The sequence below is a fragment of the Notechis scutatus genome, chromosome 5, assembly GCF_049901735.1.
Source record: "Notechis scutatus isolate UNSWTSFEM ecotype Mainland chromosome 5, rNotScu1.2, whole genome shotgun sequence".
NCBI classification, from domain to species: Eukaryota; Metazoa; Chordata; class Lepidosauria; order Squamata; family Elapidae; genus Notechis; species Notechis scutatus.
Window position 1 is genome coordinate 23,982,351 of NC_142013.1, and position 19,731 is coordinate 24,002,081.

The 19,731-nt window shown below is 37.7% G+C and overlaps 1 protein-coding gene across 5 annotated transcripts in view; it reads left to right on the top strand.

The window, feature by feature from the left end:
- Window positions 1–6,727: 6,727 nt before the first annotated feature.
- The window catches only part of LOC148130406 (cilia- and flagella-associated protein 337-like), a 50,072-nt gene continuing 37,068 nt past the window's right edge, over window positions 6,728–19,731 (top strand). For 2 of the 5 annotated variants that reach the window (XM_087966339.1, XM_087966341.1), the window contains exons 1-5: window positions 6,729–6,915; window positions 12,374–12,653; window positions 15,965–16,018; window positions 18,927–19,010; window positions 19,216–19,281. In XM_087966339.1, coding sequence (XP_087822465.1) covers window positions 6,848–6,915; window positions 12,374–12,653; window positions 15,965–16,018; window positions 18,927–19,010; window positions 19,216–19,281 — 552 coding nt within the window. In that variant the 5' untranslated portion in view covers window positions 6,729–6,847. Of the gene's footprint in view, window positions 6,916–12,373; window positions 12,654–15,964; window positions 16,019–18,926; window positions 19,011–19,215; window positions 19,282–19,731 lie in introns of those variants that run through there. The other 3 variants (XM_087966338.1, XM_087966340.1, XM_087966342.1) reach the window with 3 other exon arrangements.

A 19,731-nucleotide genomic window follows, 5' to 3' on the forward strand; every position in this document is an offset into this window, starting at 1 on the left:
AAAATAAATAAATAAAATAAAATAAATCAACAAGAATCAGCAAAGCATCTCTGATTAGATTCTATTCAGTACTAGAATCTAATCAGAGATGCTTTGCCGATTCTAGTCCAATGACTTGCTCCAGCAGGGTTAGAAGGGAGTGTGTGTGTGTGTGTGGGTGTGCATGGCTGTCAAAACTCCAAAAACAAGTCAAGTAGCTCTGGGGAGGCCAGTCATAAATTAGAACACTTGCTAAGCAACCGGCCATGAAGTGAGGACCACTTATATTTGGTTTGACAGTCACCTGGCCATGGCCCCCCAGTCACATGACCACCAAACCACACCTACCCGGTCATGTGACCACCAAGCCACGCCCAGCCAGCAAGCCATGCCCAGCCAGTCATGTGACCAGCAAGCCACACCCAGCAAGCCATGACCAGCAAGCCACGCCCACCCAGTCACAATACTAGCAAGCCACACCCTCAAATTAGGCCACGCCCACAGAAATTTGAATCCAATCCCTGGGTGGGGGCACGGAGGATGAGTTTGTAGCACCAAGGGGGTGGTGGACTGAAAAAGTTAGGCTTTATAAATTAATCTGGTCAGAAACAAAAAAAACCCAACACCTCATTAGAAAGTATTTCTGTTGTATATGTTTATTTTATATTATTTTCAATCAATTCAGTATTCAGCTATATTGAAAACAAATACATCCAAGGCCATGTTACAAAGTTAGAAGGGGAAGTTAAGTCTTACAATCACTTGCATACTTTCCGTATTTGGAAATAAACCTGCTATTAGAAATCTAAGACCCTTGACATTATGATAGAATATATAATATCCCTGCTGTGCTTCATAACAGCCTAATCAAAACATATGCAAATTAGAATGTTTATGAAAACACTTATTTTCAGATACAGCTGTATGCATATAAGGATAGGGAAGGATAAAAATAAAATGCTGTGCTCTTCAGTGAAATCAAATAGAAGTGCAAGTAATTAAACACAAGGATGAAGCTAATACAGCTGCTTTGCTGCAATGCAAGAGGGACAGTTGTTTTAATACATCTAGGAAAGCTGGCTTGGTGCAACATGCTCCCTTCAAATGTTTTACATAGCTCTAGAATTAGTGCAATCCTAGCATAATATAGTCCAAGCCTGTAAAAATGACGGCCCATGGACCAGAGGTGTCACTCCCAGGCAACGCCCACCCTGGCTCCGCAAAGGCAAAAAACATCACGATACAGCATGATGACACAACATGACATGATCGAGTTTGACACCTGTGATATAGCCTGACTGATTTTGGCATCAGATTGTAAGAACCAGGTGGGTTGATTTGCAAAATTCTGGTTTATGATTTAATGTTTTGTGTAGATGCGGTTTGACAATCCTAGATTAGAATTATGCCAGTAGTGTCTCTAGTAAATTGTCAAGGCATCTGATACAGGTACATAGGTTGTGGTGTTTATGTGATTACATCATCATGTATCACAAAAATTTGTCTGCACAGTTTCTTGCAGGCATCACTTGCTGTATTCACACCCTTAACCTCTTAGTCAAAAATCTGTAGAGTGTTGGTCAGCAAAGAAGATATCTAGAAGATTCTTGAATTTGACTTGACTTTAATATATTTATTCTGTAAATAAAGCCCTACAGATTTATATCTGTATTTGTACTTCTTTCACATCATGGGTAACAAAATATTTAATATTTTATAGGTATGCAAAACTGAAGAAGTATCCAATAAATATTCGACATTAGAAATGAGAGAAATTTATTAGAAATGTATTATTAGGCCCAGTGCTCTTCAACATCTTCATAAACAATTTAGATGAGGGGGTAGAGAAGAAACTCATCAATTTTGCAGATGACACCAAGGTAGGAGGAATAACCAACATTTTAGAACATAGGCTTAAGATCTAGAAATATCTTTTTTTTAAAAAAAGTATTTGGGTTTTCAAAAAAAACACCATGTTAAAAAATAAAACATATTTTTTTAGAGAACAGCATGTTTCCAGGTTGGCACATCTCCATACAGATGTAATCTTAATTACATACTCATCTTTCTATATTCAATTTCATATCTTATCACTACTTTATAGATTTCATTAATTTTTTCTTCATTTACTTTCCTCCGCTTTATTTTACAACTTCTCATTCATTTCTAATTTTGTTACGTATCCTTTTCCAAATTTCCATATCTTCATAGTAATTATACTTATACTTTTATCTGTCCTGTTTACCATTTCATTGTGTATTCTTTTTTACCCATCATCATCCCAAAAAGGGAAAGAAAAAAAAATCCCTGCCCTTCTGGGCATTACAAAGCAAGGTTTCCCCTACAATTACCCAACAGAGTATGTCACCTTTATATCTTATAATTATTACCCTTTCAAATTCCATTAAACATTTTATTTATACAGTATCTCCTTGATCAATTATAACATTCAACTTCTAATAACTATTTTATATCATATATCTCTTTTCAGACAGATTCCGCTTGGTACTTTCCCTTTAAATTCCCCCCAATACCGTTTAGATTTCAAAAAGAAGAAAGAAAAAAATACAATAGGTAACATAGTTAATCTATTCAGATTCCTCCTAGAAACTGATATTGATTTCATTACAGATCTTTCACAATTCATTTCAATTATATTATATAGATCATTAAACATAATTAATATAGTCTTCTACAATAATCCTCATAATTTATTTCAATAAAATACTTTTAATTGCTATTTTCCTCTTATTTTCCCTTCTTTCACTTTTATTCCATTTATCTCTTTATTTAATTTAAATATTACTAGACATTCCATTCCTTAACAATACTGGTTTCACAGGGGTGGGATTAAATTTTTTTAACAACCAGTTATGTGGGCGTGGCTTAGTTGGTAGGCATGGCTTGGTGATCATGTGACTGGGTGGACATGGCTTGGTGGTCATGTGAATGGGTGGGCGTGGCCAATTCAACATCACTCACATCGAGACACGCATCTCCTCGCCTGCCCTCTCATGACTGGGGATGCTGCAACAGTCGTAAGTGTGAAAAATGGTAATAACTCACTTTTTTCAGTGCCATTGTAACTCTGACTGGTCACTCCACACAAGCAAAGTACCAGTAAAGGAGGGGAAAAAAACTCCAGAGGAGTTCCAGAGACAGGAAGTCAAGTCCTGCCAAGAATGTAATAAGGGTTAACAGAGAGGCAGTTTCTGTAAGCAACACCAGAATGTTTCCTTCCTGCCTGCCTTACAGGATTAGGCCAGTAATTTCTTCTAACAACTGGTTCTCTGAACTGCTTAGAATGCTAACAACCGGTTCTACCGAATAGGTGCGAACTGGTAGAATCCCACCCCTGCCTGAATTCATTATTTTGTTGCGTTTTTTGCAAAAAGTCCATAAGGGTTTCTAGTCAGCAATAAACATGTTGTCTTTTCTCTTATCAAAGAAGTCAACTTTGCCATTTCAGCATCAACGACACTCAATTGTAATGTGGAACTAAATTGCAAAGGGAGTTTTATCAGTTGCAAATTGATAAAATCAAACATTTTTCTAACTTTAAAAAAATCTCAGACTTTTTTGGCAGATGAACAACAAACCCATAAGGCCTAGTTTATATACTAATCCAGGATATAATTGATTGAGATTAGTTTTGTTGTGCCTCTCTTGCTTGTTCAAAATTTTTTGTCCTATTTAGTACACATCATGGATTGAACTATATAGGTGAGCAGGATGTATAGATTTAATAGAAAAATGGGGGAGGACAGACAAATATTTTTATAATTGATTGTAATTGAGTGTTGGTCACTGAGTATTGATTCTGTGTGAACGTAGTAAACAAGTTACTTTCTAAAGTTGAAAACAATCAAACTATGTAAAAAAAAATTACTACTAGATTTGCTGCTCTCTTTATTTCCCCTCTAGTGGCAGAATATGATTCTTGCTGTTGAAATATTTGGGGTTTTACTTCTGTGAACTAGAGCTAGTTGAGATGCATTTGGTAAATTAACAAATCTGAATATGGCATAATTGCAGGTGAACATTCAGATTAAATTCCTGTCTGGAAATTACTATGCCAAGATGTCCTCTAGATGGCACTTTCTAACTCTGATAAAATTACTTTTGAGGATCTGTGTTATTAACAGTCTTTTAAAAGGCAGTATCTGCAAAGGTTTCTTTTAGATAGCCAAAGAAGCGAACTAAAGATTCAGATCTGAGCACACGTGTGTCCAGGATATCTTGGGCTTTTCAAACCAAAAATAATAGAAGTTTAACTAGAATGTATCTTGCAGACAGGGATGGGTTTCAATTTTTTTAACAACCGGTTCTGTGGGCATGGCTTAGTTGGTGGGCGTGGTTTGGTGGTTATGTGGCTGGGCGTGGCCAACTCAATATCACTCACATTGAGGCACACATCTCCTCGCCTGGCCTCACATGCTGTGGGAATGCTGCAACAGTTGTAAGTGTGAAAAATGGTCATAAGTCACTTTTTTCAGTGCCATTATAACTTTGAATGGTCACTCCACACAATCAAAGTACCAGCAAAGGAGGGGGAAAAAACTCCAGAGAAGTTCCTGTGACAGGAAGTCTAGTCCTGCCAAGAATGTAATAAGGATTAACAGAGAGGCAGTTTCTATAAGCAACACCAGAATGTTTCCTTCCTGCCTTCCTTACAGGATTAGGCCAGTAATTTCTTCTAACAACCGGTTCTCTGAACTGCTTAGAATGTTAACAACCGGTTCTAGCGAATAGGTTCTAACTGGTAGAATCCCACCCCTGCAGTTTCATCTTTCACTTTGATTACCTATATTTTCTATTTTCTACTTTATTATTATTTGTGATATAACTACACTATCTTTTGTACCCTTGCAGAATCCTCTCTTTTAGATTATCTTATTAACCATTATCTCTGAGATCTAGAAAGATCTTGACAGACTTGAACGCTGGGCCCTATCCCAGTGGTGGGATTCAATTATTTTTTTTACTACCGGTTCTGTGGGCGTGGTTTGGTGGACGTGGCAGGGGAAGGATACTGTAAAATCTCCAGTCAGAGGTGGTATTTGCTGGTTCTCTGAACTACTCAAAATTTCTGCTACCAGTTCTCCAGAACTGGTCAGAACCTGCTGAATACCACTTCTGGCCCTATCCAAAAAAATGCAGTTCAGTGGTGGAAAAAGGAAGGTTTTTCATTTAGGCAAGAAAACCCTAATCTAGCAATGAGAAGGGCCTAGAGTTGACATAACAGTCTTCCAATATTTGAGAGGTTGTCACGAAGAAGGGGAAACCTATTCTCCAAAGTGCCTTAGGACAAGATAAGTAACACATGGAAACTTATCAAAAAGAAATCCAACCTAGAATTAAGGAGAAATTTCCTTACATGACTCGCCTTCAGAAGTTGTGGGTGATCACTGGAGATTTTTAAGAACAGATTGGACAGACATTTGTTCAAAAAGGGGTAGGGTCTCCTGCTTGGGCTCCCAGGTCACTTCCAACTGTGTTACTCTGCTCTGTTATTCTATTAAAATTATTGTTCAGAGTATTTTCAGAGCAAATGCCTTTCAGATCAACTGTTGACTACATTTTTCACTGCAATTCTTACACAGATTTATAAAACTATTTAAACATGTACAAGAATCTTGAAATGATTATCTACTCTCTTACATTGCTGAAATATTCTGTCTAGAAGTCTTTCATGAATCATTTTGGAATTTCTCCACATATTTTTGTTTTATCAGAAATACAGGAAACAATACTTGAGAAAAGTAGGAAAGGCTTCAAAGCCACATTCCTATGTCTTGTGTAACCCAAAAGAGAAAAGGACATTCTGGAATCATTTAGAGTTATTTTCGTATTTGTGTTCCAGTTAAAAGATTCTGAGTTCACCAGGCATTTGATTTGTGTACACGTGGTTTGTATAAATGACCATCTGATTTGTAGCTTTTTTTTACACAGGTATTTTTTCATTGGCATAAAAATTATTTTTCTCCTTCATTGGAGGGGGTCCAAAAAGTCACAATGAAAGTCACAGATATTGACTGAAGTCCTGCCTCTTTTTACATAGGTCACAATGCCTATAAAAGGGCTGGGCTTTGATTTTATCCTTGTGGCCACCATTTTTCTGTTTTTGGCCCCTTTTTTCAACTCACTTTTTTGGTGAAACTGATTAAGTAATGCAAACCTGTCAGATCTAATCAGACAGGGAGAAACCATTGGGAGAGAGAGGTGGTCCCATAAGTATCCAGTCCTCAGCTCAGACTGTGAAGGAGTTTATAAATGACCATCAGCACTTTTAATTGCACCCAGAAACATACAGGTAATCTTTTCAGTTTGTGAACTAGCATCATTACATCAGTGTACCGAGACACATCCATTGGTCCAATGTTGCATTCTGGATCCCTTATGCAGACCATGTCTAAAGTTCAACTTCAATCCCTGCCAACTTTAGCCAACAGAAGGAAGTGCAGCACAACACAACAAACTGTTGCAAAACTGGATCAAGAGACCATTTGATCCATACCAAATGTAGTGGGAAATCTGAGGAAAAAATCCCAAAAATAATATGTCATATATCATATCTGACTATTTGCTGTAGTTCTTCTTGAAAGTTGTCATAACTTGGAGACACATGTTCTGAAATACATGTGACAACTCCACCAGTAGCTAGGACTATTCCCAGGCTTCGCCTCCTTTGATGTTTGGGGACTTAAGGGAGGTGCAAAGATTGCAGTAACCTGAGCATTGCAGACAGACCTAACAGCAGGTTCCAGACTCCTGAATAGAAGTAAGCACAAGCTGTTGCCTTATAAACGAAAAACAAATGCAAGATTTCAGCCACTGGAATTAGGAAGACAACGATTCAGATTCTATAATGCCTCTGAGGACAAAAGTGCGACCAAGTTCTGCTTCTGGGAAGTTAGAGACCTCCATTCTGACCAGGTAAGGGGCAATAATGGAAAGGAAGGTGTTATGTCTCTATACATTAAACAGAAACACTGTGCTACCTTTATTTTTTCCCCACACAAAACAAGATTTAGTTGCAGCTGACAAAGGCAGTCATGTTTGGAATGCTTGTGTGGTTGTCAAGGTACCCAAGCTGTTAGAGTTTAGTGTTTGTTTTTCTCCTTGTGTAGGAATTATAATTGTCTCTGCCTGGTACTATGGCTTCTTTACGTAGCAATGATTCCTCCACAATTCTATCTCGTCAGTATGCACAGCTGACCTGTGGATTTAGCTTCAGTGAAAAGTGTGAACACTTCTTAGGTAGGATAGCTCTTTTTTTTTTTTAGAAGATGCAGTGCATTATAATCACATTCAGTCTCCCAAGGACTTTCTGATGGCATAACCTAAGACTTACTCTCACAGGAGAAACTTAAAGAATAAAGCCGCTGTGTTCCTGCAAAGAAAGCATGTTAGATTTCTGACCTGCTGGTGATTAAATTCACAGAGCAGAGGGAATATTTTTAATATCATTTAACAAAACTTTTGCAGGATTCCTGCTAAGAGTACACATCTCAGCAAAAGCATTTTTGTAAGGAAGGCAAATCTTGTTCTGTTGCATATTTTATCTCAATCAGGAGTGGCATTCTGACTCAGGAATAAGCAGAACCCTTTAAAGAGGTGAGCTGCCACTCACCCCTGATCTATCACAATTTTCTAGGACAAGGGGGTGGGGAGCCAGTTATTCAGTAACACAATCCTATCCATTGACAACTTGCAATACATACAACATATTATTATAACAATACCAATAGCACTTAGTCTTATATACCACTTCACAGTGCTTTACAGCCTTCTCTAAGTGGTTTATAGCAGGGGTCCCCAACCGCCGGTCCGCGGAACAACCCTTACCGGGCCGCTGGTTGCTGGGCGCCGCCATCTTTTTTTTGGTAAAAAAGCGCTTCTGGTGAGCTTTTCCGGGTAGAAAGCTCACCGGAAGCGCTGTTTCGTCATAAAAGATGGCGGCGCCAGCGCTCGGTGAGCTTTTCCGGGTAGAAAGCCATTTCTACCCGAAAAAGCTCACCAGAAGCGCTAGCGCCGCCATCTTTTATGACGAACAGCGCTTCGGTGACGTCACCGGAAGCGCCTTTCGTCATAAAAGATGGCGGCGCCCAGTTGACGCCGGTACCGGGCCGCGGCGCCCAGCTGATGTCGGAACCGGGCCGCGGCGTCGAAAAGGTTGGGGATCCCTGGTTTATAGAATCAGCCTATTGCCCCCAACAATCTGGATCGTCATTTTACCAACCTGGGAAGGATGGAGGGCTGAGTCAACCTTGAGGCGGTCAGGATCAAACTCTAGGCAATGAGCTGAATTAGCCTGCAATATTGCATTCTAACCACTGTGCCACCACTAGTCTATGTTGTTGAATTTTATTTAATCATTCATTCTTTATTTGAAAAGTCTCAGTCTCACAAAATTATTCAGAAAGTGGGCAAATTTAATGACTACCTTTAAAAACTGTGAACCTTCACCATTTCATTGATGGAAAAGTTCAGTAATTTTCTCAAATTCTTTTAATTAACACAGGGCTAAATAAACATCCTCTAATATTTGAATTATTCTCTGCCTTTCAAAAAGGATAAGCATTTCTCCTTCAAAAACCACCTTGATATGAATTGTTATATTACTAATATAATATTTTGTAGAATTTGGCTAACTAATCAGTTTTGATGTATACATCTCAAGAGTTGGGCCCATACAATGTGCTTAGTTCCAAGGTTACATTGATTTCCTCTACTCTTTTGTATATAAATACATTACACATTCCTCTTTTCACAGAATTGCATAACCCGTGGTTTGTTCAATAAGCTATTCTTAGCCAACAATCAATAGAAGACAATATATCATGCTCAACTATGGTTATATCATGCTCAACTATGTTAAGTCCAAATATCCAATGGAGTTCATTGGAGGACTTTGAGCCAGTCAGGCCTGACAAAGTTGCTTTGATATGGACAAAATAAGAAAATTACCTTCCCATTCCCATCCCATCCCAGTTAAGTACTGTATCTGCAAGAATAAACAAAACTATATAGAATGATTATGTCACATATATGTGAATCGTACCTTAGGGTTTCATATTCTTACTAGTGCTGTGATCAGATGTGCTTTAGTTAATTACAGTGAATGAGAAATTTTATTATATGGGCCTTTAAAAAAAAGTAAATGACAAGCCCTTTGATAGTATTAATAAGAAAAATATACAGATCTGTCTATGACACTCAACTCAAAGGAGATTTTTGCCATTTTAAAATCATTTCTATATAGTTTGGTTTAATGTATTTTCCAGGATATTTGAATAATTAATCTCCAGTAGAGAAAGACCACAGAGATATTTTAGTGAAGATCATGTCTTGAGCTTTGCAACTAGCTTAAGTGTAACCAAGCAACATTACAGAGTAAACAAAACATGAGAACAGTGTTTAAAACTATCACTCACCACAAAGCTATAGTGTATATTTATTTTTAGTTTGGCTTTCATCCAGATAACTAGCTTGTGCATTTAAAAAGGTTCATCTAAGGAAACCATAATCAAAACTAAAGAGAATTCAGCCCATTCCTCTATACATAATTTTATTTGTTATCATATGTTTAGCCATTAAGAAATCCACATGATCTGAGAAGCCAGGAAACATATACTCCATCCATTGTGTTCCATTGTTTTCTAGTGGAGGTGAATGTTCTGGAGATGTACGTTTGCCATATCATTTGAGATGCAAAGCCTTTGGAGAAATCCTAAGGAGCCAAATTACTGACAAATTATAATTTTCAATTGTAATAGAAGGGAAAAATATTAAATTCCCAAGTATTAGGAGTTCTGACATCCAGTGGCCAGTTGGATACCAGTAGATTTATTTAGGATTCAAAACAATAAACATATTCATAGAGCAAAGAGGCCAGTAATTTATTAAAGTAATATAAATTACAGAAGAATGTATACTCAAATATTCTTTCTGTAGATAAAACTGAAAAAGATTTGAGGTGAACCCCTTCTTGGGCCAGTTGGAATATAGACCCTTCCCAGTCATGTCTACATCAAGTGCCTATCCTATTCTGATTTATCTTGACTTAAGTACTTTTACATAAATGTAGGAGGGTGATCTGTTTTTAGCTCCTGAAGATGCCTGCTCAGGGATGTCTCTTCTTGGAATTCAACAACTGAACTTTTATTTTGAAAAGTTACTCCTCTATTCAGTAGGGTGATAAGGTTGAGATAAATAACATGGGTTTAGGACAGAAGGTGCACATGCATCAAGATCAGTACAGCAAAGATATTTTTATAAAGGAAAAGGAACACACAGTGCAGAAGCAATTGAGTGAGCCGAGTAGTATAATAGTGGATGATAAATAATAATGTGGGATTTATATAAACCAAGAGGAAAGTGGATCATGTCATTCACCATTTCATCTGCATGAAAATTATTATTAACTTAGTTAAAATGTAGCTTAATTACTAAACTATAGCCTAATTAACTCTATATGAGCCCCGGTGGTGCAATGGTTAGAGTGATGTACTGCAGGCTACTTTTGCTGCAGCCAGCTGCCTGCAATTTGGCAGATCGAATCTCACCAAGGCTCAAGGTTGACTGAGCCTTCCATCCTTCCAAGGTGGGTAAAATGAGGACCCAGATTGTTAGGGGCAATATGCTGACTCTGTAACCTGCTTAGAGAGGGCTGTAAAGCACTATAAAGTGGTATGTAAGTCTAAGTGCTATTGCTATATAACAAAATAATATCTTATTCCAAATTCTAAACATATACAAGAATAGGATAGGATAGGATAGGATAGGATAGGATAGGATAGAATAGAATAGAATAGAATAGAATAGAATAGAATAGAATAGAGTTGGAAGGGACCTTGAAGTTCCTCTAGTCCAATCCCCTTCTTTGGCAGGAAATCCTACCATTTCAGACAAAAGGTTGCCCAATCTCTTCTTAAAAACTTCAAGTGTTGGAGAATTCACAACTTCTGTAGGGAAGTTGTTCCATCGGTTAATTGTTCTATCAGGAAATTTCTCCTTAGTTCTAGTTGCTTCTCTCCTTTATTAGTTTCCACCTATTGCTCCTTGTCCTGCCCTCAGGTGCTTTGGAGAATAGCTTGTCTCCTTCTTTTTTGTGGCAAACCCTGAGATATTGGAACACTGCTATAATGTCACCGCTAGTCCTTCTTTTCATTAAAAGAAAATATATGATTAATTCAACTTTATTTCACTTAAATCACCATCATTCCATTCCTAGTTGTGATCATATCTGGAAACATAACTGTCAGAACGTCACTTAAAGATCAAGTGTGATCCCTTGACATAAAACATGCTACCCTGCATATACCCTGCATTATGGCCTTGCAAGCTGAAGATCTTTAGGCATATGAGCAGAAGACTCCAGTGTCAGGCAAAAGCCATTACAGAGTAGATAAATCCCTTGTCTCTGATCTAAATGCACAAGTTTCTGGAGGAGATTTCACATTAATCCTGCAACAAAAGAGAGCAAGAGCTTTGAAGTGCCATAAAAACTAAGAAACATATAACTGCTTTATTATTTTAGCTTAGAATGAAAGAATGATAGAGTTGAAAAAGAGAGCTTAGGTTATCAAGTCCAATCCCTGCCAAGTAGGTTCAAGTGGTTGGAGAGTTGGTAGGCAGATGCACTTCAGTTGGGATGGGTTGGGGGACACAGCAGAAGAAATTGGGGTCAGCCATTTCAGGAAAGGAAATACTCATGGCTTTGCAAGTACATACACCTAATCATCATGCTCTGCTCAGCTCTGCAAGATCAGGGACACGGATCATAAAAGAACATGTGGTTGTATTTTCCATCTATGAAATATTCTATCTTCAGAATATTTTATCTCATTCCCCCCGTTAAAATTCAGGTAGTCAGTCAAACTGGAGCTCTTTTGTAGAACTGTTAATGCATACTTGTATGGTTTTGGGATGTTGTGTTGGTTTTTAGGTTACGCGTTTAATTTGATGTTATGAGTATTCTTATAAACCAGTAAGAATCCATACAAATTAAATAATTTCCAAAACTGTATAAATAGACATACAGAAACTCTTAGAAATTGCTGACATAGAAAGTGTCTATAATGAATGAACCTTTCTTCCTTCTTCCTCTGTCATTCTTTCTGGCTTTGTTATCTGCAGCTTTTTAGTCCAAATTTTAGAAAGTCACTTCACCTTTTAATACCTCAGGCATCTTTAATTGTTAGTTGAATAATTGTAATTTGTGCATGAAAAAAAAAACAAACACTGTTTCATTGTGTCAAAGAGAATTAACTCTAACCCCAGTCTGGAACTTTACTCCTTTTGTTACTATTATTCCCAAAACTAGTTAATAATGAATGAACAATAATATCATTTCCCATATGGTCACCTTCTGTTTTTTGTGCTTGGACAGCATTCTGAATGAGCTAACAGAGCCAACATTGACAAAAGACTCTCTGTTTGGAAGAGCACAGACTTCATTAGCAGGCCCCAGATTGCAAACTGCCTCTCCAGTTTCTATTGGCAGCTTCTCAGAAGGTCAAAAGAATATTCCCAGGCCCCCAGAATGGTTGGTGAGGGAATTACTGAAACGGCAGCAAAGGAGTCACTCCATTGGACTCATGGAAAACATCTCAGAGAGCGAAAGTATTCATCACCGCACCGATTCCTCCAGAAGCCACTGGAAAGGCAAAGTATAACATGTTCTCTTTGTTAGCTTAATAAGGATTTTCCATAGTTAAAGGTTCTGAAGAGTTATATAAAATATTATTCAAATGTCCTTTGTACAGAAATCATCTGCTTAGAAGTTGCTTAGAAGTCAGGTGAAAACTGAGGCACATATTTTATGTCATGCTATATGTTTTTACCAGGTTATTTAGGACTGTAGCATACATTTCAGTCTCCATGGAGATGCCACAGAATTGGCACTGCGGTCTGTTCAAAACCAACCACTGAAATACAAAGCAAAGATATGGCGACCTGTATCTATTTTTCTACTTTAAAATATTATCAGTTTGGGGATGGGACGGAGACACTGGGCCTACCATTCAAGGGTATGAAATATGTTTTGTTGCCTATGTTGCTCAGTGATGATCTGTATATATCCAGCTGAAGGCACGTAAATATTATTTTATTTTATTTGTTTGTCAAACATGTACAAAATAACAAGTACAGGTATAAACATAAACATGAACAAAGGAAGTAAATGCAGATAAATGGGGACAGTAAGACAGGGATGGTAGGCACACTTATGCACGCCCCCTTTTTTTTAGTCCTAAAATTTATTTATTTATTTATTTGATTTGCCAATTGTTTACAAGATAATAAGTATAAGTGTATACATAGTGGTGAATACATGAAATGGGTACATATAAGAAAAATAAAAGAATAAGAGAAACAATAGGACAGGGACGGTAGCACGTTGGTGCGCTTATGCACGCCCCTACAGACCTCTTAGGAAAGGGGTGAGGTCAATAGTAGACAGTCTAAGGTTAAAGTTTTTGGGGTTTGGGAAGAGACTACAGAGTCGGGTAGAGTATTCCAGACATTGACCACTCTATTGCTGAAGTCGTATTTCCTGCAATCAAGTTTGGTGCGGTTTACTTTGAGTTTGTATCTATTGTGTGCTCTTGTGTTGTTATGGTTGAAGCTGAAGTATTCATTGACAGGTAGGACATTGCAATGTATGATTTTATATACCATGCTTAAGTCAGACCCGAAGCGGCGTAATTCAAGATTTTCTAGTTCTAGAATTTCAAGTCTGGTGGCATAAGGTATTCTACAACGAGTAGAAGAGTGGAGAACTCTTCTTGAGAAATATTTCTGGACTTTCTCAATTGTGTTAATATCAGATACGTAATGAGGGTTCCAGACTGATGAACTGTATTCGAGTATTGGTCTAGCAAATGTTTTGTATGCTCTGGTTAGTAGTGTGATATTACCAGAGAAAAGCTACGTAGGATTAGGTTAACAACTCTTAATGCCTTTTTGGCTATGTAGTTGCAGTGGGCTCTAGCACTTAGATCATTAGAGGTGGGTATTCCAAGGTCCTTTACAGAGCTTGGGTCATCAACAAGATCTTGGCTATTCAGCTTGTATTTTATTTTCTGATTTTTTTTGCCAATATGTAGGACAGAGCATTTATTTGTTGAGATTTGAAGTTGCCATTTGTTTGACCATTCAGATACATAGTCAAGATCTTTTTGTAGGGTAGCAGTATTGTCTGTGGTATTGAACAGCTTTACATCATCAGCGAAGAGAACGCAATTGCTCTTAATATGATCACAGAGGTCATTTATGTAGAGTATGAAGAGAGTTGGTCCTAGAACACTGCCCTGGGGACACCACTATTGACAGGTACTGGATTTGATAGGACGCTCCGATTTTGACCATTTGTTGTCTGTTTGACAGGAATGCTTCTATCCAGTTATTCAGTTGTCCAGAGATACCATAGGATTTTATTTTTAGGAGTAGTTTGTCGTGTACCACTGAATCAAAGGCTTTACAGAAGTCTATGTAGATTGCGTCTATTGCTTTGCCTTGGTCGAGTTGTGTCGTCCATATGTTTTTGCAGTGTAAGAGTTGCAGATTACAGGATAGTTTTTTCTGAAACCAAATTGTTTATTGAGAGTAGGTTGTTTGTCTCTAAGTGGAGGATGATGGATTGGTTAATAATTGATTCCATGACTTTACAGGTGACTGCAGCATAAGGAGATTGGCCTGTAATTTTCAACTAGGCTTGGGTCTCCCTTTTTGAAGATGGGGATGACTGTGGCTTGTGACCATAGGTTAGGCAAGGAGCTGGTCCTGAAAGATTTTTCAAAGATTATGCTTAGAGGTTTGGCTATGGCAGTGGATAGCTTTCAAGAAGTAGGCACATATTCCATCCGGTCCAATAGATAGAGATGGTTTTAGATTGCGTAGTAATTTTTAACATTGTCTTCTGTGAAATCGATATGTATTAGATCATTGTTGTTATCTGTGGTACGGCTAGGAAATACTGGGCATGATCCATTGCTGTTGACAAATACTGAGCCGAAGAATGTGTTAAAGATGTTGGCTTTAATGGTGTCGTCGTTGCAGTATTTACCATCAGGTCCTACCAAGGAGGGATGGACCTTGAGTCTTTTAGTTTGTGGTTTACAAAATTGTAAAAGCACGGGTGGAATTGGTGCTTAGAAGGTTTTCCTCTTGTTTAATGTGATAATTGGTGCATTCGGTCTTTATCTGGTGGCATAAATTTTTGTATCGGTTTTTGAAATTGGCAGCGTGACCAGATTTGTTTTTCCGCCAGAGTGATCTCTTTTTGGATTGAAGTTTCCTTATTGATATGGGTAATCTGCTTTTTTGTTTTGTTTTGGGAGTTGTTGTTGGAACATATAGTTTGATGACTCTTTTGACTTCAAGTAAAAATATGTTGTAATGGTCTTCAACGGTATTGCATCCAGTGAATAGAGATTGCCAATCAAGGGATGAGAGATCGTTTAAGGATCTCTTAGGAATGGGGTGAGGTCCACGGTAGACAGTTTGAGGTTGAAGCTGGGAGGGGTTGAGGCTGTAACAATGGAGTTGGGTGGAGCATTCCAGGTGTTGACCACTCTGTTGCTGAACTCGTATTTTAATAATAAAACTGTTATAATGAAGGAAAACTTAATTCACTCTCTGCTAAATCATTTTCTCATATTCTACTTCCTTTTGGATACATTCTGTATTAATGGTGCTTTATATTTCTCTAAAACATCTGAAACCTTAGCTCAGAGGGACAGAGTTGAACATTTGGGGGTTTATTTATTTTGCATTTATATCCTGTTGTCATGTATTACTTCTATGTTGTTACTTGCCTTTTAAGAGTATATTCTTCCTGATGCTGTGAGAGAGGACTAAATGCATTTGTGGCAGATATTAAATATTGATTCAAGACATCAAACCAGAAACTTCTCTCAGAAATTCAGTTGTGTACCATACAATGTTTGCATTAATCCATCTTGCTCTTTGTCTTGGCAAGATTGAACAGCAGATTACACTTGATCAGCTGCAGAAACTATACACAGCCTTTCAGGTACAGTCATCCTATTAAATGATTGGTGTCAAAGTAATTATAATAATCTCTGCATGGAAATTTTTGATGTTGCAGTTGCAACATATGTGGGAGGATCTAAGTTGAGAAAATTTGTAGACGTTATCCCATTGGAAAACATAGATTAAAGACATTTATTGATTAAAAATGTTGGTCTGATATAAAATATTTATGCTTTGGAATTGATTTGATTTTAATATAAGGTGATGATGAAAGAAAGTATTCATTCTTGAAAAATTCATTGTCAAAAGATGTATGTCAAGCAAGAAAGTAACATAATCCTTGCAGTATGTGATTGCCTATACTGGCAAGTGTTTTCTTGGCATAATAGGATGAATGATGATTAAGAATTGCTATTTTATTGTTTTCATATTTGCTACAGATGGAGCATACATTACTTAGATTAATTGGGACTGAAGTGCTTGTAAATTTGTAAGTTGCCAAGGATCTGAATTATTATTATGTTATCACGGGGATGCTGCAACGTGTCAAAAATGGTCATAAGTCACTTTTTTCAGTGCCATTGTAACTTTGAATGGTCACTACCTGTATTCACTTTGGATGGCATATAAATTTAATAAATAAATATAAAATATTACTCAAAATTGAACTGAGCAATCTGTGCAGTCTAAGACATGACTAATTTAATAAATTTTGTTTTCAGTCTTGTTCAAATATCAGAGTGCATTTGCGATAACTCTTTGATCTAGAGCTCGATCAAATCTCAAAAGGACTTGAGCTACTCAAAAAAGCCCAATTGGGTAACACAGAGAAAATAAAATGCAAGAGAAGAAAAATGGCTTTCTCCTTCCTTTACCACAAAATAGGCTGAAAAAGTTCAAACAAATTTAGGATACCTTTTCCTCTACTCACTCCAGTCACCTCCCAACTTTTTCCACTGCTCTCAGCTGAGACTTATTGCTGCCCATCTTATAACAGTGACTCAGTATAACATGACTGAATAAGTTCCTCTCTGTGAAAAATGTTCAGGAGTTAATATGTCAATTAATGTTGAAATTGTAGAAGGAATGCAGGGAATAGCAGCAAATATGTCTATGGAGATTCTCAGTCATCTAGGTCATGGCTGTCTCAAAGATGCTTTTTCAAGAGGCAACTGGACTTTCTGGATTTTCTTTGAAGAGAATCAAAGAGGCCATCTATGTCAAAATTGAACAGTCCTCTCTCAACAGAAGGGGAGGGATACGACATCTCCATACCCATTTGCACCACTCAGATGACCCTGATGACATAGATAAACCTCCAGTTGGCCTTAATGACTTGCTAAAAGAATGCAAATGACTTGCTGTCTGCGAGGAATATAAATCCTTCCATTCCCCATCATCCAGTCAGAGCTGAAGAAGTTTCTTGAATGAGAAGTGAAATGTCTTCAAAGAAAAACCAGAAAGTCCAGTTGCCTCTTGAAAAAGCACCTTTGGTAGCAGCAAAGATGATTAGGGGAATGGAAGCTAAAACATACAAGGGAAAGTTACAGGGATTGGGGTATGTCTAGTTTAATGAAAAGAAGGACTAGGGAATGATATGATAGCGGTGTTCCAATATCTAAGAGGCTGCCACAAAGAAGAGGGGTTCAATCTATTGCACAAAGGACCTGACGGCAGGACACAAAACAGTGAATAGAAACTAATCGAGGAGAGAAAGAACCTAACATTAAGGAGAAATTTCCTGACAGTGAGAACAATTAATCAGTGGAACAACTTGCCTCTAGAAGTTGTGAGTGCTCCAACACTGGGGGTTTTCAAAAAGAGATTGGACAACCATTTGTCTGAAATGGTATAGGGTCTCCTGCTTGAGCAGGGTTGGACTAGAACAGGGGTCTCCAACCTTGGCAACTTTAAGACTTGTGGACTTCAGCCAGCAGAGCTAGCTGAGGAATTCTGGGAGTTAAAGTCCACAAGTCTTAAAGTTGCTAAGGTTGGAGACCCCTGGACTAGAAGACTCCAAGCTCCCTTCCAACTCTATTATTCTGTTATTAAAACATGTAATATTACAAAAACCAGAGCAAAATTTAATATAACCATTAATCTGTCACTGGAGTCTTCCTCTCTGCTTTGGCATTGGCTGTAAAAGGGGCAGCTCATTATCTGCCACAGGCCTGAAGAAAATGTTCCACCTACTTACTGAAGGCCTCTACAGTCAGGTGGAAAGAAGGTCCAGGCGAGTGGATGTCTTTTTATCCAGGACCAGAAACAATAAAGATCACAAGAGTTGTTCTCATCAGATGGCATGATTTATTGAGTGAGCTGTTGAGGCAGGTAAAAGTATCAATAGAGATAGAAACCAAGATATGTAACTTTGGTAGAGAAACAGAGTCACCTTACTTATAGTGAAAGTGGATCAGAATCCCTCTTGAATTCCTGGAGTCTGCTGTACCTGTCAGGCCTCAGCCCAAAGACGACATAGTGAATCCAGTTCTGTATTTGCTTATATCTAATAGACAGAATCTTGCCAGATTAAAGCTATAAACTTCTAACCTAATTGATATACTTGGGAGATTCTAGGGTGTGGCTACCCTGAATCTTTTCCTTCCTCCCCATCTAGTTCAGAACTACACAGACTCTTGCCTTGATCCCTTGTTTGAAATGCACTGCTTTCTCCATGGGAAGCTGCAGTGCTACTGCCAACATTTCCCCACTCCTTCTTCAGCTGTACATTTCTTCACAGTATCTCATTTCTGATGAAGAAAATATTGACGTTGTGGTACTTTAGTTTTACATTTAACATTGCTCTCATGTTTGAATTATTCGGAAAGAAAGAAAAAAGTGACAGAAGAACAAAACTATGGATTTGAAAACCTAAAAGCTAACATTTTGCCATATCTACTGCTCTATACTAATGCTTAATAATGTTTTGCTGCTTTATTTGCCTCCAGGGATTGGAAACAAGTGGACATAAATCTGTGGATGCAGAAAGCTTCAAGCACATATTAAAGACATGCGTGGAATCACATAATGCAGTAAGCAAGTAGTTTGAAATTACTTGGGATATTTTTACATGTAGCAAAAGTTATAAGTAAAAAGAGGATGGTGATGGAAAATTATATGCCTTTCTTCCCGCCCTGTTTTAAGGTGCTTCATCAAATGGGGGGGGGGGGGATGGAACAGTGAGCTCCAACAAAATGTATTTCATGAAATTTCAATGCTCATTTTTTCTTTTTATAGACTGATGAAGAAGTGGAAAAACTGTTCATGAAAATAGACTATTTGGCAACAGGCAACATTCAGTGGGTAGATACATATTTTGCTTAATGGAAAAGTAGATGAGATGTAGTCAAGCATTTGGCCTCAACAAAACAAGAAATCTTTTTTAAAATGTGAATTAGCAGAAGTATCCTTGATTGTGGCAACATTAGAAAAGTGTTAAATAAATAAAAATAAAATGGCAGATGTTTCTGATTTGAAACACAAGTAGCTTAAACACTTGATTGAAAGTGTTGGAAATAAATGGCACTACAGTGTATGTGGAGGTACTGAAATTAGTACAAGGACAAAGGTTTTGTTCCTTCTGTAAATATGTATAGCACCATGCTCCATAAGTTAGTAACATTACTTGTCAAATGTTACATAGCTTTTATGTGGCATGTTTTAAGGATGGAAAATTTAGCTCAATGTTCGCTTGGGAATAAGCCTATTGGGTACTGAAGGATTCAGTTCTGAATTTGCATGCACAGACACCAG